Source organism: Carassius auratus, chromosome 3 (genome assembly GCF_003368295.1).
Source record: "Carassius auratus strain Wakin chromosome 3, ASM336829v1, whole genome shotgun sequence".
Lineage (NCBI taxonomy): Eukaryota > Metazoa > Chordata > Actinopteri > Cypriniformes > Cyprinidae > Carassius > Carassius auratus.
Window position 1 is genome coordinate 4,748,476 of NC_039245.1, and position 20,988 is coordinate 4,769,463.

The 20,988-nt window shown below is 38.1% G+C and overlaps 1 protein-coding gene across 7 annotated transcripts in view; it reads left to right on the forward strand.

The window, feature by feature from the left end:
- Positions 1 to 20,988, forward strand: part of LOC113044287 (histone deacetylase 5-like) — a 71,568-nt gene that overhangs the window by 34,624 nt on the left and 15,956 nt on the right. For 4 of the 7 annotated variants that reach the window (XM_026204154.1, XM_026204135.1, XM_026204157.1 and 1 more), the window contains 10 exons: positions 10,492 to 10,775; positions 10,854 to 10,998; positions 11,934 to 12,039; positions 12,275 to 12,408; positions 15,332 to 15,463; positions 16,219 to 16,331; positions 18,310 to 18,429; positions 19,443 to 19,683; positions 20,084 to 20,289; positions 20,369 to 20,653. In XM_026204154.1, coding sequence (XP_026059939.1) covers positions 10,524 to 10,775; positions 10,854 to 10,998; positions 11,934 to 12,039; positions 12,275 to 12,408; positions 15,332 to 15,463; positions 16,219 to 16,331; positions 18,310 to 18,429; positions 19,443 to 19,683; positions 20,084 to 20,289; positions 20,369 to 20,653 — 1,734 coding nt within the window. In that variant the 5' untranslated portion in view covers positions 10,492 to 10,523. The remainder of the gene's footprint in view (positions 1 to 10,491; positions 10,776 to 10,853; positions 10,999 to 11,933; positions 12,040 to 12,274; positions 12,409 to 15,331; positions 15,464 to 16,218; positions 16,332 to 18,309; positions 18,430 to 19,442; positions 19,684 to 20,083; positions 20,290 to 20,368; positions 20,654 to 20,988) is intronic. The other 3 variants (XM_026204144.1, XM_026204168.1, XM_026204131.1) reach the window with 2 other exon arrangements.

Consider the following 20,988-nt stretch of genomic DNA (forward strand, 5'->3'; position numbering starts at 1 on the left):
GAACTTGAAGCCAGGAAAGAGCCCCTGCTATGGTGGAAATGGGCCAGCTATTTCAATACATAACTTGAAAAAGGCATTGTATTGGATTTCATTATTTTGACCAAAATGTTAAAAAGAATTTGTAACTGTGATATATGTCTTCCATGGGCCGATTTTTGGTCTCTCTTCAGATGATTATCTGCTGTGATTCTGGAAGTAAGCTCTGGAAAGTGCTCAGACATTTATTTATTGTGTCTGGAAGAAGGCTAGGGTCATTCCAGCATAATTAAGTGAAAGAAAGAGAAAGAAAGAAAGAAATAAAGAAAGAAAGAAATAGAGACCATCTAAATGACTTATGCGGCTGACAAATATGACCTCCGGAGGACGCAGCCTCTGAAAGAAGATGCTAGTACATTTGTTTTAAATGTGTAAGTACTTGCACTTTCAATGCACAGCACTGGCCACTTCTCAGTTTCATTGATTATAATGGAAGCAATTCCCTTTTGACACATTATTCTGTTTACTGTCGTTCTAGTCAGGGTTTTACCATTCTAAACAATACCATGTGCTCTAGTCAAATTAAAACATGACTGAGCTGGGAATTGTGATTAACGATTGCCCATCTGCTTATTAACAAACTTAAAGGGTTAGTTCACCCAAAAAAGAAAATTAGCTTGTGTTTCACTTGCCCTTGAGTCATCCTAGGTGTATATGACATTTAAAATATTGATATTTTTCTTACAAAAACGCATGCATTCACTACAGAAGGCCTTTATTCACGCCCCCCTGGAGCCGTGTGGGGAATGTATAATTTTTTTTTTTGAGATTAACAATTTTATTGATTCTCATGCAAATGACAGGATAGAATACAGAATACTGGGGAATGTATTATTATGAATGTGCACGTTTTTTTGATGACATGTGGACTGTTCAACTGAAACACCCACTGACTGCAATGATAGAGCTTGAAATAGCCAGGACAGTTTTTAATATAACTCAGACTGGATTCGTCTTAAAGAAGAAAGTCATATACACCTAGGATGACTTGAGGGTGAGTAAATCGTTTTTTGGGTGAACAAACCCTTTAATCTAACTGCTGTATAAGGAGAACGAGTGTAGATAAACACACACATACACACACTGGCACCTTGCTCTTAATGCCAGTGACATGGAGTGAGAGGAAGCTATTTCTAGTCCTTCCAACAGGCGATTAGCATAATCCATGGAGTACGATATAATCTGATGAACGGTAAATCTGGCTACTCATGCATTCTCTGGCCCACTTCCAGACACTTCATTGAATAGTCTTGCTTGGCTTTTTATCCAAATAACATCACCCAGTTTTACTCTGTCTGTCATCTCTTGTCCTGTCCTCTCTCGCTCACCCATTCCTTATGCAACGCCTCCTTTTATTTTTGATGAGGAGGTACCTCTCTGTCTCTCTTTCTCTCTTCTATTTTTTTATCCTGTCAGGTTACAATGCCCTTACCTCATTTTTAATGCATGGTAAGTGCCTCTGCGGAAATGTTTTTTGCTTTTTTATGTATTTCCCATGGGATGAGATCACCATTGTCCTCATTTATACATCACCTGGAAAAACACCAGAGAAACTGCAGTACAACATGGAAAGTTGTGTACTTTATATTTATGTGTGCACAAATCATTTAAAATCTGTATCTGTAATCATCTGTATCAGTTAAAAAAGATTGGGGCTTATTGGTATTGTTCAGAATTTTAATATCGTGCATGCCTATTTTTGTGAGATTTTACATTAAAATGCCTAAACATCCTTATGCTACTTGAGAAGCAAAGTTTCACATTTTCAGAGTTGTTCTCAGGAGATATATATATGAGAAATTCTCATTTCCCTTTTTTACTTATCAATTTTTAAGGATGTACTGTATGCCCATTGTTTTAAAAACAAGACAGAAATACTTGTATTATTATATTTTACAGGTCATATCATGAAAGCTTGATGCTGTTTATATCGGTCTGTGTTCTACATGTTGGTGCTACTGAGTCTCCACTTTTTTTTTCCCCCAATTGCCTGGAAACCCCCTCAGTCTGCCCAACCCCCACACTGAGGACTTCCTCGAAAACTACAGTCCCGGAGTACCTCCCCTTTTTCTTTTTTTGTCCTTCATGCGTTTTTCATCTTCTCCTTTCAACTTAAAAACAGGTCCTTGATGAGTAACTACCAATTTGGAGGCGGGTGATATTTAAAATGGACGAGAAGTTTGATAAAGGATAGACATTAGCTGTGACGGAATTGCCGTTTTCTATTGTTGGACAGGAAGGAGTTGATAGGAAGGTTGTCTTTAATTGTCCCTATGCTTGCTTATTATCACCTCTAAGGAGTTTTCTGTAGGGATCTGGGAGTCTGTCACATAGATGTTGTGTTTGGACTGATTACCGATGTGTGCTGCTGCTGCTGCAAACACGCTAGACTGTAAACAAACATGTTAACAAAACATTTACATGGCTGTAACCAAGTTTTTATATTAATAGAGCTCATAAATAGGTATGTGCTCCATAAATAATTTCAATCATGTTCAAATAGAAATTTTGTAACTGACTAGTAAAAAAAAAAAAAAAGAAAATAGTCAAGCAATGTACTGCTTAATCTATGAATCAAACAATCGAATCCCATTCTGAATGCAAACTCAGTTAACTAAATATGTTATTTTAGGGTATTCATCAAGATGTGGATATAAGATCTGTTGTTGCTGAGTAAGTTACAACATGCCCTCTAGACCCAGTCCCCTCACACCTCCTCCAAGCAATCTCTCCTACACTTTTACCAGCACTCAGACACATCATCAACACCTCACAGGCACCTTCCCCACTGCATTCAGGCAGCCTCGGGTAACCCCACTGCTCAAAAAAAAAAAAAAACCTTGAAAGAGTTGTTTTCAATCAGATATTACTGTTTCTTTCACAGAACAACAAACTGGACACTAGCCAGTTAGGTTTCAGGAGTAGGCATTCAACTGAGACTGCACTACTGTCAGTCACGGAAGCACTGAGGATTGCAAAAGCTGATTCCAAATCTTCAGCTCTTATTCTGCTGGACGTATCTGCTGCTTTTGACACTGTCAATCATCAGATCCCCCTATCTGCCCTCTCATCACTGGACATCACAAGGATTCCACTTTGCTGGTCTGAATCCTATCTTACTGATAGGTCTTTCAGTGTGGCTTTGGCAGGGGAGGTATCCAAAGCACATCAACTCCTCTTCTCCATATATACAACAGCGTTGGGTCCCATCATACAGGCACATGGATTCTCCCACCATTGCTATGCTGAGGACACACAGCTCTATCTTTCATTTCAACCAGATGATCCAACGGTAGCTGCACGGATCTCGGGCTGCCTAGCAGACATCTCAGCATGGATGAAAGAATATCACTTACAGCTCTACCTGGCAAAGACTGAGTTTCTTGTCTTCCCTGCCACTCCAACTCTACAGTATGATTTCTCCATCCAGCTAGGCTCTTTTACAATTTCCCCATTAACTTCGGTCAGAAATCTTGGTGTAACCTTTGATGGCCAGCTGACCTTCAAAGACCACATTGCACAACATCAGAAAGATCAGGCCCTTTCTAACGGAGCATGCTGTACAACTTCTTGTCCAGGCCCTTGTCCATTTCTAGGCTGAACTACTGGCTGGACTTCCAACAAGCACAATCAAACCTCTACAAATGATTCAAAATGCAGTGGCATAACTGGTCTTCAACGAACCCAAAAGAGCCCATTTTACAGTTCTCTTTATCTCCTTGCACTGGCTACCGGTTGAAGCTCGAATCAAGTTCAAGACATTGATGCTTGCACATAGAACAGCCACAGGCTCAGCACCCACCTACTTCCACTCACTATTATAAATCTACACCCCCTCCAGAAATCCGAGATCTGCTAGTGAGCGACGCCTCATGGTACCATCACAGAGAGGCTCAAAATCACTTTCCAGAACATTCTCGTTCACCATTCCTGGCTGGTGGAATGATCTCCCCCCCCCCCCAATCCGAAATGCTGAATCCTTGACAATTTTCAAGCGACAGCTGAAAACTAATTAGGGCTGAAACAATTCCTCCAGTAACTCGAGTTACTCGATTACAAAAAATGATGGAGGCAAATTCCTCTGCCTCGAAGCCTCTTTTAATTTATTTTAAATCTCACGTCAGGTTCTTTCGCAATGATTTTTTAATGTGACACATTGCGTTTACGTCACCCACAAAGTGGAAGCAGACGCAAGCGCTGCATCCGAGATACTGCAAGGAGTCAGCAGTGTTTTGATTAGAGCGCGCGGGCAAACGTGAAGAGAACGTCGTGGCGTGTTTCAATTGCAAGATAGTGCTGGCATACAACAACTAGGGCCATATGATTTCCGCGATGCAGAAAACGCGGAGGGAATCGCGGAATCCAGTCATAAAAACGGAGTTTAACGGAGTTTAACAGTTTAATGCGGAATGGCACGAAATTTGACAAATTGTAAATGAATTAATCAAAAATATGTCATTGCACTTACACTGAACAGTCTATTTAAATATGAATCCTGCATGTTCTGCGTGTCTCTGTTAATGAATGGAGCAGAAGCGCGAGTGCCTTTATCACACACACTGAAGCGCGCGTACTGTCTCACTAAATAAGGATGTGAACACATGAACAACATCTCCAGAACTGCACTGACAGTCACTTCATGAGCATTTGACCGTTGTCACATCACAATACAAAGAACTGTAAAGGTACGTCGACCCGTCAAAATAAAAGTCCGTTTTTTTTTAAGGTTTATTCACACAACATTTCTTCCATGTTTTATTTTTAATAGTAAATCCCCTTTGTTTACCAAAAAGTTAAGTTTGCTTAATTTTTAATAATTAAAAGATAAATTAAATTAATGTTTTATGTGTTTAATGTTTAATGTGCATCTCAGAAAATGCTTTATTTTAAACCCCAACTGAATGGCACTTAAATGAACTTAATTAATCTGTCAACTTTATTGTCATTGTTCACATTACGAGTACAGACAGAGAAACAATGGGTAATAATTAAATGTTTATTTTTGATGTATGCAATGCATTTTATGCATTTAAAAAGTAAAAAAAAAATTCTAAAAAGGAAACTTATTTGTTCATTTTAAGAGCCCCAGGAGTCTTATTTTCTCTCGCATAATTAATATTGCACTTTAATTAAGCAAAAACACATTTTATCCGATTACTCGATTAATCGATGGAATTTTTGGTAGAATACTCTATTACTAAAATATTCGATAGCTACAGCCCTAAAACTAATCTCTTTCAAATGAATTTGGCTTCATCGTTAAAAAAACAAAAAAACAAAAAACACCTTTCTCTTTATTTATTCCCTATTTTCTAGCATGTACATATTTGAACAATGTCTAAAACTTGGTATTACAAGCAGTTCCTGTGTCTGTTGTTTGCCTCTTTAAGGATAATCGCTTTACGTAACCCCCAATTGTAAGTTGCTTCGGATAAAACTGTCTGTAAAATGACATAATGTAATGTAATGTAATCTAATGTAAGTTTCATTCATGATGTTTTCCTTTTAAGCCAGTGTTATTTTTTCTGTTAATACTATAACAAGCCTATTAGGGCTGTCAAAATGACTGAAAAACTAAATTTACTTGAAATATATTAGAATTTAAAAGGCATAATTTCAGTTAGAGGGAAAAAAACTAGGGCCGGGACTCGATTAAAAAAATTAATCTAATTAATTAGAGGCTTTGTAATTAATTAATCGAAATTATTCGCATATTAATCGCATATAAATATTTGACCTGAGAACAGTGAGAAGTAATTTTTTTTCACATGGATTTATAGTATACCATTGAATAATGACTGAATACATAAGCTTAAGCAACAAAATATTGTTTATTTTTGTTCAACCAAGTCTAGCAGACCAGTGCAATTTTTGCCATTAAGTGTAGCAATAGCATATTTAGAAACAATTTAGAAATAGTACATTTCAGAAATTCAGGAAGCTTATAGGTGCTGGAACCTTCTGTAAAGTGTTTTTTAAGTAAAACACAATACTGTCAATTACATTCAGAACATTGGAAACACTGACTATTAGAAAACATCTCTCTGTTGCTTCAGAGGCCATGACATACTAAGTCCAACTCTCAATAACCTTGGCCAAAACAATAAAGAGTTCAACATAAACTGCCAGTTGCACCATCAAAATAATACACAGTTCAACATAAAGTGTAAAGTCCACGCTAGCTGCTATATGTGTTGCGTTAAGGTGATACTTGAGGCTCGATGTGCTGCGCCGGCAGTGATATGCGAACGCTAGTTGGTGCTTCAGTATAATCGGTCCGCCGAAACTCATCCAGTGAGAAACGTTCCGCGGTGCAAAAATAAGTTATTAAAAATGCGGGAAATTTTTTTGTGTAATTAATTAATCTTAGTTAACGCGTTATTTTTTGTGTAATTAATTAATCTCAATTAACGCGTTAAAGTCCCGGCCCTAAAAAAAACCTTTGGCTTCTCTCCTACAGCCACAAGAGGGCGAATCACGCAAAATATCAGGTTTCTTCAAAGCGTAATAGAAATAACACAACCGTCTTTAAAAAAAATGCATGTTTAAAATAATGTTTATAAACAATATGTAACTAATAAAGCTGTTTAAACAATTAGAAAACAGCACCATGCATGTATGTATAGTTTAATACAAAGGACCGAAAACCAATCACAAAGAGTAGGCTACTTTCTTCATTTAAAAACATGAGATACAGTGGGATATTGGAAAACCACCAGTCTTCAGACGTGTTTTTTAAAAGTTTTACTTACATTAATTTTACATGGCTTTCTAAACATGTCACTCTCTTGTGCTAAATGCGAGTGCAATGCTGATAGATGTCCCTCTTGAAAATGTGATAAATATGTGTTTACCAATGGCTTGGTTTCGGTTTTGATAAACAACATCTTCTTCACACTAATGCTCTGTTTTTTTTCCGCAATGTATTGTATGAACAACATAGCAGCGGCGTATCTAGTGGGTTCAACTGGACAGGCTAACAAAAGCATTAAAATGCAATGACATTTTCATCGTTGTCTCATTTTGTGCACCACTGATAAGACTGCCTGGCAGCTGATGCAGACCCAAAATGTGGATTTATTTTTTTAATCAATGAATATTCAAAATTTGATTTTTCTTTTTTTCTTTGACAGACACTAAAAGTATAGTTAAGTCATCTAGTCTCCCATTTCCATTCAATTGTGAATCAGACTACGGTGTTCACGCAGTCTGTTTGTTTTTGCATGCAGCCCCTGAAGCCTGAACTGCCTATCTTGTATATTCAGAATTTTTATAGAGTACTTCATTAGCTAATGTTTTGAGCCATTTGTTGCGGACACCATTGAACTTCATACATGGGAAGCACCCTGTTTTTCTCCTGGAAGACTACTATGTGTCTAGGGAAGTCTATGCTAAGCTCATCTGGTCAGTTACAGGAGCGGTAGCCCTGGTGACCTCGGCTGGCCAGGCTCTGACGTCAAAGGCTTGACACAGTCAATTGGCCTGAGGGCTCGAGGAAGGCTATTTTTAGCCCCTGACTGATAAAAGGGGAGTAATCTGATTTTCAAGTAAGCCGAATGCTTCCGCCAGGCATCCAGCAAAAAAAAAAACGGATCATTTGCATGTTGGTAAACTTTAGCCGATACTGGAAGGGTGAGCCGGGCTATGGTAAAGGTTGAGTGACTTGTGGGTTAATGTGTTCTCAGCAGTGAGGGGGCACCGCATAGTGCTATCCTACCTCACCCTTGAGACCCCTGCAGACTCAAGGACACCATGATGACTCTTTGGAGTTTGAAGAGACGAAGTATAGCTTCATACGTGATATACCAATTTCTAGTGAGAAACACTCATGTTTGTTGTGCCAGTATTGCCCTTTTTTTTCAGTTATTTGCTAATATTGTAACAAATGTGATGACCATGATGAAGGTAATGAGTTATGCTGAATGCTACCTAGGGCTGTCACAATACATTTATCCATTTGGCAGACACCTTTATCCAAAATGACTTTGCATTGCATTGACGGTAAACATTTACGATAATGAATATGCTGCTTGAAAGACACGTGTGCTCTCTGATGTAAACAAGAACGCATGAGAAGCACTTGGGGGAACACGTGAGAGACGTGCTGAATGAAAGCACATTCACTCTCTGACAGCGTATGGCGCTAACTGCAGAAAAAGCAGCCGTTACCCTGGAAACCCCATAAATAAAGCAGCTGCTACTTTCTAAAAATTATTTAAATAGATTTTAATAGCCAGTCAGATTTGCTATGGTGTTCATCACAGTGCCAAATACTTAAATATTTAGACTTAATAGGCTATTCATTTTCAAACTTATTTTTGTAATTTTAATCTGGACTACAACATGTCCTAGATGTCTGAAAATGTTTTGATTCTTTATTGTTCTGTCACACTTTACATTAGGGCTTCATTAGTTAACATTAGTTATCTCATTAGTAAACATAAACTGCCAATGAAAAATTCCAATATTTAATAACAAGTTGTTAAAATCGAAACTTGCAACTGTTTAATTTAATGAGCTAACATGAACTAAGACTTGTATTTTTTAACAAAGATGAATAACTTCTGTAGCTATTGCTTATTGTGAATGTTAATGCATTAACTAGGATTAACTAATGAGGTATTATTTTAAAGTGATACCTATAGGTCTTTAAAGTCCTTTATAGTCCTTTTGCAATCTGCGCAAAATGTTTAACTTTATGTCTTCCTGTATTGCTTTATTGTATTTAAGTATTTAGTTGTTTTTGTTATAAGATAAAAGTTATTAAACCTGTTATACTGTATTATGGCCAATATCGTGATAACACCATGATAAAAGCATTAGCAATTAATCACAATAGGAAAATTTGATACCGGCATATCCCTATTATATAAGAACACAAATATACAACAATACTATATTAATACAAAGCTATAGTATATGTTTAGGTTTAAGGTTATATGTTTAAGTGTATATTTACAATCTGCTACCCTACATACTTATCATAAAACAATCCCACAGTATACAGTATAACCTTTTAATATGTAAGCAATATAATTATTGTTTGTAATTTTCGGCCTAACACATAGCATGCAAGTTAATATACTGTTTATGTCAGTCCACAAAATTACTTCACAGACAGCAATTCATTGAGAATTCCTTATTTTATTCCGTATAATTCCTATATATTATAATGTAGTTCTATACTCATAATGCAAATCCTTAAACCCTTCTTGAAATAAGAGTCAAGTCCAAACCCATTCTGTGTCCCAACATCAGAGATTCACTACTTTGATTCACACTAAATTTCAGAAGCAGCTATGACACACTCATCTTTAATAGGAGTACTCTGTTTCTTGACTGAATGCCTTTGGAGAGAGCTTAAACTAACTTGCGCAAGAGGCAGAAAACGCAACGCTATTCCCATGGCAACTCATTAATGCCACATTATTGCAGTGAAACTAAAAAGACTATTTAAAGAGGGGGGGAAAAAGTGCAACAATAAAAGTAATGCCAACAAAAGCAGGAATGATGGGTTTTTGGGGCCTTTTTAGTACATCACTTGTGCCAAAAACCTTTGCTGAGAAGCTTTGGGAAGCTCAGTTTTGCGGCTAGTGGTGCTATTGTTAATATAAGAGATGGAGAAAAAGTGATTGGTTGGACTGCTTTTTAGAATGAGCATCAAGACATCCGTTTGGTTTCCCCAATCGGTAATACTATGGCATGCCCTCTTCACTGGTACAGTGCCCTAACATAAGGCAGACTTTGACCATTACTTTTTCCTCAAGACCTATAACGAAACTTTTGCCCTTTTACACCGATTTTACGCCAACTTTGGTATTTTTCTATGCTGTGCTTCCTGGATAAAGCTGGTTTACAGATGCATCTTACATGAACTAAATAGTACCGTCTCAATTGCAAATACACCCATGGTCTTTGATTATGTAACTAAACAGATTGTAAGACTACTTTGAGCAGTACTGGCAAAGAGGTTAAGGGAACAAGTTTAAACTTATGCAGAAGTGTCCCGTTACAAAATAAACAGATACATTTATTTCAGGATCCAACTCTGATAACGGAAGAAAAAAAAAATTAAATAGTAAAGGCATTTACAATGTTACAAAAGATTTCTGTCACTTTTGATTAATAAGATTTACGTATTCTTAAAGTAATAATAAAAGTCTTAATTCCTTAAAAAAAAGAAAAAAGATTAACTTTGTAGCCTGCAAGCCAAGCATGTGTTCAAATTACTATGAAGACACTATTTTTTAATACTGTTTGTTACTTATTTGTAGCTAAAACTGCTACGAAAAGATAAACAGTTTTAATTATGTAGAAGAAGTTGCTGAGAAATATATTTGTTGGGAAACAATCCTTATTCTGTTTGTGGTGCATAAATTTCAGGGTTCACCTTTAAGAATTTAACAGGTTATAATTCTAATGACTCACTGCTTGACTATCTCTCTGTCTCTCCAGCAGTGGATTTGAAGACCTTGTTACCTTCTGGGATGCAGAGCCCTGTGGGAGGTGGAGGAGATCAGGGTGGAGGTAGCGGAGGGGCAGTGGACCTGCGTACAGACCCGCGTCTGAGCACGCTAAGCACTGTGGACCCGACGCTGAGGGAAAAACAGCTACAGCACGAGCTGCTCTTGCTGAAACAACAACAAGAGCTCCAGAAACAGCTGCTGTTCGCCGAGTTCCAGAAGCAGCACGAGGTTTTGACGCGCCAACATGAAGTGCAGCTACAGGAACATCTCAAGGTATGTCTCTTTCTGTCCTCTCCGTATACATCATCCCCTTGAACTTGGATTCTTGACCTCTGAACTCTTCTGAAACAGCAACAGCAGGAGATCCTTGCTGCAAAGCGTCAGCAGGAGCTGGAGCAGAAGATGAAGTTGGAACAGCAGCGTCATGAAGAGATGGAGAAGCAGAGACTGGAGCAACAGCTCATCATGCTACGTAACAAAGAGAAGGGCAAAGAGAGTATGCATCTCTTTATTAATCCATCCATTATATACACTACAATAGATCTACAGTGAAGTAATTTGACGACACTGTCGCCGCTCATCATTCTGATGCTAATTTCTAAAATGTGAATTGTTCAAATACACTGTTCACCTTTTAGTTCAATGAATCAACACCTTGCAGAGCAGTACGCAGCTAATGTTTATTGTTGTTTGCTGCTATAATTACACACTGTCATGGATATCCCTTGAAGTTGTTTAAGCACAGCAGGCACAAATTGCTCTGTTATTTCTCATCTTTTGTTGTTTACACTTAAAAAAAAAAAAAAAAACTGAATGCAGTACTAGGTATTATTGCACCACAAAATTAACATATTGGATCATTTCCAAAACCTTTTAAGCTTCCTGCTGCCTACATAGTATCTCATAGTAACCTCATAAGTGCACACATAGCAGCTATTATGTGCAGCATTCACATGACTCTGTAAGACATACAGTATGTACCCATGTTTATTTTGGATCAGTTATAAAGTACAGTTCAAAAGTTTGGGCTCAGTGACATTTTTTTTACGGACTTAATACTTTTGTTTAGCAAGGACACGATAAATTGATCAAAAGGGACAGTAAGGACATTTATAATGTTACAAAATATTTTGAAATATAATCATGTCCTATTTATTCACATCACAATTTACACAAAAATATTAAGTAGAACAGAAAACATGTTCAACATTGATGATGTCATGGCTGCTGAAATTTTAGCTTCGATATTAATAGAATAAATGGCATTTTTAATTATGTTTAAATAGAAAACGATTATTTTTAGTGCTAAATATGCATATATGTGTGTGTGTGTGTGTGTGTGTATAGATATATATATATATAGATATATGGATATCATTCTCCTCCAGTCAGACATGATTTTTGATTTTTGTGCTTTGACTCTGTTCTCAGGTGCCATCGCCAGTACTGAGGTCAAACTGAAGCTGCAGGAGTTCCTGTTGAATAAAAAGGAACCTGGTCCTGGTGGACTAAACCATTCCTTCTCCCAGAAGTGCTGGTGAGCGAAACCTTGCTAGTCCATATCACTCGGCCTTATTCTGGGCTGGTAAACCCAATTCAAATACACCTTTATTTTTCAGGTTTAATGTGCACTATTTTTCCGCAGTATGATGTAAAATGAGTTCATCCATAACATGAGCATACTGATGTTACATCATGTTTATGGGTCTCATTTGTACTCATTTGAATTGTGATGGATGAGTCTTTGTAATGGACTGTGCTTGTTTTTTTAGGGGCGCTCACCATGCGTCCTTGGAGCAGAGCTCCCCTCCACAGAGCAACACACCGGGCACGCCACCCTCCTATAAACTCCCCCCACTGTTAGGGTCCTATGAGGGCAAGGATGACTTCCCTCTCCGTAAGACCGGTGAGTAGTTTTTCCTATTTATATGAAATGAGCTGTGTTTTTTACTTCACACTTTTACATTAGTGTTCAAAATAGTCAGAAGTATTGACGATAGCAATTTTTAGGGTTGTGCCAATAGATGATAGTATCGTGTATCGACGATAGTCAGAGATATTGACGATAGCAGATATCTTTGTTGATAGTCAAGATAATATAAACCTCATTCTCATAGGCTCAAAATGATTATTATAATTGTTATTTTTATTGGGCGGCCTATATAATAATTCGGCTATCACACTGCCCAGCTATTTCACTTCAGCACTGCATTTCACACACACACACACACACACAAACACACACACACGCGCAAATGAGGATTAGAGCCTGTAGCTGGTGAATGAGTCTCCATCCACAAACAGACGTACATCGTCTGCAGATATAAGGTATTTAATTGCACTTTAACAAGTAATCTGAGCGGCCTGTATATGTGCAATATTTTAAAGAGCCCCCACTAGCTGAATTTAATGCCACAGTTAGTTTACTCCAAATATATCAACTTACCTGTTTTGAATACTTTATATTTAACGTGTTCGTTTATGTCCAATATTAGTGTTAAACTGTTGGACTTTAAATGAAAGCTGCTATCGATTTTCACCATTGACTGATAACTTCCTTGCACAGATGTGGCAAATTTGTCAAAAGACACGTGATATATGACAGTTGCGTCCGACTATATATATGAACTAGCTGTTTTAAATACAGTATTTTTATATTTTCTGTTAGTTTATCAGTATGTTTGAAAGCACTTTTTTTGATTACTGGTGATTCCATAGGCTCTCTCTCGCACACCTGCTCGGTTTAAAACACCAAATAGTTATGCTATGACAAGAAGAAAGAGTCTCTCTCTTACTCCACCCTTGCACGATAATATCGCATATCGTCGATCTCACGGGCTGACGATAGGACGATTTGAAAAAATGACCATATCGCCCAACAGTAAAGCAAATGTCTAACATCTTAAAGATCTTAACCTCCCCCTGAACATTTTAATGGTAGTGTACCTTTAAGGTTTGAAAGTCACTCATGGACTTACACTGTAAGAATGTAACTTCTAGTGATGATCTCATACCATTCCTCTCACTTCAGCTGTTGATGTCAGCTGGGTCGTTTTTATCCCATTCCTCTGGCTGTCTTCTCTTTTTCTGGATCATTCTACCAGTAAACACTCTCTTTTTCTGTTTTGCAAGCCCTTGTATTTCCTTCAGAAAATTGCAAATGTAGTTACCTTTGTTGTCTTTATTTTGTTATCACCAGCGTTTTGTTATTTTATTTTTTGTGGAGAAGTTTGAGCTGTTTAACAGTGCAGAGGTGTCACAGAGGATGCAAGGGTGTGTGAGTGTGTGTGTGTGTGTGTGTGTAGGGATGAAGTGAGGAGTCTGCAGGTGTGAGTCACAATGAGTCATCAGAACAGCACAAACTCACAAACACACACCTTAGAGTACCGTTACTTTAATACCATTGCAAAACTGTTATAGTTTTCATTAATAGTGCTTTTGGGTTTTAAAACTGTAGTAATTCTTTGTCCTGTGTTTTTGTCATATATATATATATATATATATATATATATATATATATATATATTATAATTATTATTTTGGTACATCATGTTAAACTAAATAAGATTGAGAAATGTTAGCTGAAAGAAAAGTGTTTTATATTTTTTAACATTTGTTTTGTTTCAAGTAACGATAATGTTTTTTCTATTTTTTTTATGGTTTTAATTTTTAATAACCCTGCCTTAATTAGTGACAAAATGGTTTCACACACAATAATGAGATTTGTTATTCCACAGTTTAACCCTCACAAAGCCTGCTGACATTATTAACGAAACCCAATTTAGTCTGTTTGTGAGATATTCAGATAGCGAGAAGCACCTCAAACCTTGTCTCAAATCATTTTTGACATGTTTTCGACTTGAGAATTTTTTACTGTACTGCTGGTCATTTGCTGTTCACTCTCGTAGCCGGCAGCCATACTCCAAAACTCCCACACAGATTCAGTGAGTTTGTTCCCGCAAACACACACACACACACACACACACATCTGCTATCTGCTTTCTACACATGGCTATCTTTTAAATTGTCACACCCACGTTGCTTTATAAAGCTCTCTATAATAGAACTGACACACACACACACACACACACACACACACACAAGTGAGCTTGGACTTCAGCTCACTGATAATGAAATCACAGACAGGTCTGTTACCATGAGAGAAGCACTTACTCCATATTACCACTGTTATGTCAACACCACAGCAATCTCCTTACATAACGTGTCCTCAGTTTGTGTGTCTTTCCATCCAGTTCCCTCCCCCTCGTCTCACACTTTTATTTTAAATCTAATTAAATCCATACTAAAGACACTGATAGCATTAGAGGCTGAAGTCCTTTCTGATCTATGTGCCCAGTGTGGCTGTGACGCACAAAGGGGTCCAGAAAAACACATATGGCTCAGTCAAGCCTCTTTACCGGGTTTAGATAATTGCCCCAATATCTTTATTTTATTCTCTCTATCTCTTTCAAATCCCTTTTTACTTCTGTTAGTTTAATTTGGCCCGGCATCTCCAGAATAAACAAGAGATATGATGGGGAACACTGTAAATATAACTTTTATCTATAGCTCAGTGAGTGTGTGAGAGAAAGAGAGAAGCGGGAAGGGATTGGTGGTTGCTGTCCATGGTCCTGATGCACAGCTACAGATACAGACTGTGGTGCTTATTAATAAATTATAATTGCTCATACTTAGGGTTGAGGATTCTGAGCATGCCCCTAAGCATAAGTAGTACATTTTGCTTTGCAAAGGTGACCGCTCAAATCATGCAGGGTTTTCCTTTTCTTTTCTAAGTGGTTGGGTTGTTTTTCTTTCTGTCTTCTGTTCAGCCTCTGAGCCCAATCTGAAGGTACGTTCACGGTTAAAACAGAAGGTCGCTGAGAGGAGGAGCAGCCCTCTTCTTAGACGGAAAGATGGTACTGTGATCAGCACCTTCAAGAAAAGGGCGATTGAGATCTCAGGTAAATCTTATGTGAGAATGCAGAAGTATTTGCATAACCTCATGAGTTATGGACAAGGAAGGCATTAAAACAGGTTTGAACCAAGAACTACACTTTCTGGCTAGAGGTTTTCAAACCTTTTTATGCTAAGGACTCTCCCAAGAATGATGATCTATCTTTGACAGATCCCTTGCATTAAGTATAAAGGCATCTAAATATATTTTCATGAAAAAATATATTTGCAAAAGACATTTACATAAAATACTACACACTCACACAAATGTTTGTGTGTGTGTACTACGACGCTATAATTGTGCACAAAAATGATTCAGTAAATTTGACATTATCGTGTAATTTTAACTTATTTACTTTTGTTTCATTATTTGTATTAATGTAAGAATACTTTATTATTGAAATGTATATATATTCACTAAAACAACACTCAGTTTCGGCATAGTTGTGCATTCAGCTTCGCAAACATAGAGTTTATATGGAAGATGTAATCCTGAGGTTATATCAGCACCTGAGTTGTGTTCAAATTGGCCTGTGAAAGAAAAAAAGAAACTGCAGTCAGATGTGTGAGAAATAATGGACACATAGGAATTGTGTGATTTCTATGATGTTAATATAAATGCAGCTCGGAGGAAGGAAACAGCTTAGCGTCCTGCTGATAAATTAAAACTGCTTCAATCAATCACAAAATATTGTGAAATCATCAGCTACGTTTTCTAACGATGCAGCTAAAATGTGATTGTTGAAATGTGTGTATGTTTCAGTGTCCTCTATGTGCAGCAGTGCTCCTGGCTCGGGTCCCAGTTCTCCGAACAGCTCTAACTGTGCCATTGCCGAGAATGGCTCCAGCGGATCCGTCCCAAACATCCACGCTGAGGTGAGAGACTTACCCCCTACACATTTGCTTCTCTTCTGCTCTCGCACTCCCCTCGGTTCACAATAGATTAGCGATGGAAAAAAGACACAATAAATTGGCTTCACCTAGATAATGACACTGTTTCTATGGAAACAGTCTATTGTACAGAGACTTGTTATGGCCTGGGATAACACTGGTATGCTAATCCCCAACAACAACACAAAATACAAACACATTCTGAGAGTCAGCCTTGCAGTGAGTTATATCTGTAGGCAAAAGAATGGCCACAGCTGCTCTGAATGGACAGCAGGAAGCTGCCTGGGGTCAACCCTGCATGCTAAATAGCTAGTCTTGAGGATCACCTTAACCTTGAGAGCCAGAGAGAGTGAAATTGCGTTTGCTCATTTCACAAGGGGCTTGAAGCTGCAGGAAAGGAACATGAATATGAATGAGCCAGTTTGTGTTATATTTTGGATGACCAGCATATTAAATGCAAAACAAATTTTTTTTGAAACAAATAATGCCATTTACAATGTTTACATGCAGCTTGTGATTTTGTAATTTATGTATTCATTCTATATTGTAATACACAAACATCAGACTTATTTTTATTTGTTGCGAATAGTATCATTCGAAGAGACTGTAGATGGTTCACACTCTGAAAAACTGAAAAACAGAGTGCGAATCATCTACAGTCTCTTCTACATTTTACTGTTTTTTACGCACCTGGACTTACAACTAGCCTTCATCTGAGCACAACAATATCCCCTTGTCCAATAGTATCATTCAAGAAAGAGAAAATCATTTTAGAAAGAGAAAATATATATATATATATATATATATATATATATATATATATATATATATATATATATATATATATATATATTATAATAATAATGGTAATATCTACAGTATGTATGTTTTTCATTTGTCAATGAATATTGTGATATCTTTACCATATAAACAGTTACTCATTGTTTGATGTACACTTTTGGTTGTTTTTACACTTTTTTTCTTTGTATACTGTCTTTTAATATGTTACGTTACTATTAGTGGATGGGATAGAGGATGAAGTGTGCTGGAGTTTGTCAAAGAAAAAATAAAGAAACTTTGTCAGTCTCATCAATGCAACCAGAGAAAAAAAATCCCTTCAAATAGGCGCCAGTGGACATGACTTAAAAATCATCTCATTAGCTCTGTCCAGCATGCAACGTCTGCGTACCACTCCCCAAAAATAGTCCTAGATCGCTATTCCAGAGCCTCTGTAGCCTAGCAATACAGCCTTGAGAGAAGTGATGGATAAATTCAAAGGAGAATAGAATGCTGACATCATCTTTGCTGCAGGTAGGGCGCTCTGCCACGAAATGTCCGCTTTGTCTTTTACTTCCTCGTCTTTTCTGAGTGTATCCTTTGAATCAGAGTGAGAATGACGTATGTTGTAAGAACAACTTCTAATGAAAGGCTTAAATTGGGTCTTTGGGGATGAATAAATGTTGCCTTGTAAAAAAGAACCATTAGTTTTTGTTCTTTGGCTTTGAAAATGGCTGCACTCCAAGTATAGGGTCAGATGATGGGATTACAAGCACTCAGAAACACCTCCGTATTTCTCACATAGCTCTCTTTTGGGTCATTTTTTACTCTTTAGAAATAAGAAAATGGGTCAATGCAAAACCCATTTTAACTATCCTTATAACTGCTTAGCTCATTTATTTAACGTGGCAACTACAACTGTTGTCTTCTTCAAATGGAACTCAACCAATCCCGAATACAGACAATCCATTCCCACATGCTGCTTTCCCCATCAGAAATACAACTTAGTAAGGATTTCCAAAGAAGAATGCTTTCAAGTGATCAAGTCAAGCCGAAACTGCTTGTCTGGGATGCCTTGCTGAGATAAAACAGATTCGTTGTGCTGTTTGAAGTGTACATCCTGATAGATAGGTCTGTTGCTTGTCCTGTGGGATTCACGTCTTTCTCTCCTTTTGTGTTTCGGCAGCAGTTGCGTTCTCTGCATCAGTCTTTGACTGGAGATGGGACACCGAGTCCCCTTAGCCTCTACACCTCTCCCTCTCTGCCTAACATCTCTCTTGGACTGCCGGCCAACGCGCACATCACGGTGAGTCTCCTCAGCTAAAGCCTGGTGGCTTTGTGATAGTGAAGCAAGTGGTGGTGTAGGCTGAACCCTAGTGGGCTTGCTAGATCATTAGGATGCTTTCACAGTCCAGTCCAGTCATGGGTATGGTTCATGTGAACTACACTACAGTTTACAATTGGTTAACTTTGAATGCTATTTGTCCTATTTTTCACTTTTTCCATTTTTATCACGGAATAAGGCAAAATATATATTTTATAGTTTCTACTGCCTACTGTAACAAATAATATGTCAGTTAGCACTACATTATTCAGATGCTTTTTATAACCTGGAGATGACACAATTAAAAAAAAAAAAAACACAATTAACAATATATCACCGCAATCAAACGTGTTTATTGTCTTCATGTTTCATCAGTCTAAACGTTTCTGTTTTTTATTCAGCTTAGCTACAGTGATAGATATATGCCTTTTGTCGATATTAGGGATTTCCTGGCATTTCATAGGTTATTATTCCATGAGTCCGTCTTGGACTTTCTGAATGAGAGTGCCCTCCGACTATGAGTACGAATGAAACGCACTGCATGAGGGTGTTTAGTGCGACACAATGTTTATATTGCATTGTTTTGGATACAAATAAATGTCAGAATTTGCTCTTTGAACTCTTTGAATTTAAATCTATATTTATTCACACTTGCCCAAAAAAAGTGTAGGGGACGAGTTTACGTTTTATTAAAAGTAGGAGGTCACATCCCCTGCATATTCTACGCCCATGCCTGGTATATAAAACAAGCTCTCACAGTGGTGCTCTCGTTGATGGAGCCAGCATACTGCAATTCTGGACCCAAAAGTACAATTTGAAAGGAAAGCACCAGGGGCATTAGAAGGGGATGGCATCAAACAGGTTCTGGTTTGGACCAAGCAATCAAACCATGGGTGAAAACAGCCTTGTAGGCTTTGGTACCTTTTGTTGCAGCTTTAAGCAGCTCAGTGTTCCCAAGTCTAAAGATTAAGTTCTCATTCTCTTCTCTACTCTAGGCTCCTCAGAAACTCAGTGCCCAGCAGGAGGCAGAGCGGCAGGCAATCCAGAGTTTGCGTCAAGGTGGGGCACTGACAGGAAAGTTCATCAGCACATCGTCCCTGCCGACGTGCCTTCCCACTGGGGCACCCCATGACCCCGAGCCCCCTTCCACTTCTAATAGCCACAGTAGCCATTCCTCACTGCTCCAGCACGTCCTACTGTTGGAGCAGGCTCGCCAACAGAGTGCAATTCTCGCAGGTACACATACTTTCATACATTATTTCTTCATCATTCATGTATTTAGCTATGTATATTTTTACAGTTTAACTGATTTTTTATTTACTTTGCAAGATTTGGTGTCGCTCCACCATGAGTTGCCAAGAGTTGACCTGAAAGAGAAATCTGATATTTATGCTAATGTCCACCTTGGGAACAACAATGTTTGAAATTAAACTTGTGTAGCTAGAATAGTCTACATTCATGTAATTGCACTGAGTACGTTTCAGGTTTTATAGGGCAGGACTGCAATGTGCTAACAAGAAATGTCAAAAGTCACGGTTCTACGATTCCAAGATTGAATGTTAAAAACAGTGAACATTATCAATTTGATGTGTTGGTGTAACAGCTTACACTTTTCATCTTGATCTTTATCACGCAGTTCCTATGTACGGACAATCTCCGCTGGTAACGGGTGAGCGAGTGACCAGCAACATGCGTACAGTGAATAAGTTGCCTAGGCACCGGCCACTGAGCCGTACACAATCAGCACCCCTGCCTCAAACACCACAGGCCCTGCAGCACCTCGTAATGCAACAGCAGCACCAGCACTTCCTCGAGAAACAGAAACACTACCAGCTAAATAAGGTTTATGTGCTAGCATGAGATATTTGATGCAGTTTCAGCTATTTAGGCAAAATTGGTAACAAGCTCCACCTCCTTTCAGATCCTCACTAAAGGGGTGGAGCTTCCACGACAGCCTCCCACGCACCCTGAGGAGACTGAGGAGGAGCTTACAGAAACCGCAGAGATGCAGGACGAGCGAGGGGAGGGGCTTGATCATGTACGGGAGGGGCTACACAAAGAGAGCTCTGGCGAGACCACACCCCCTTCTGAACGTCTGGTTCAGTTGAAGGGAGAAAGCACAGAAAGTGACTTGGAGGAGGATGATGATGATGACGAAGCCATTGAACTGAGGGAATGTGATGAAGAGGGCAACCCCTATGGCCAGGTGAGAAATTACAGCTTGTTGTCTTCTTTAAAGGGGTTATATGATGTTGCTAAAAAGAACATTATTTTGCATTTTTGGTGTAATGCAATGTGTTTATGTGGTTTAAGGTTCAAAAAACGCATTATCTTCCACATATTGCACATTATTGTTGCTCTATGCCCCACCTTTATGAAACGCGACAATTTTTACAAAGACGATTTTTACAAAGACGATTTTTACAAAGACGATTTTTTGTCTTTTTATTGCAGCGACTGAAACTGAAGGTTTGCTAATTTCTGTGCCATTAGTGTAGGGATGCAACTAACAATTATTTTGATAATCGATTAATTGGCAGA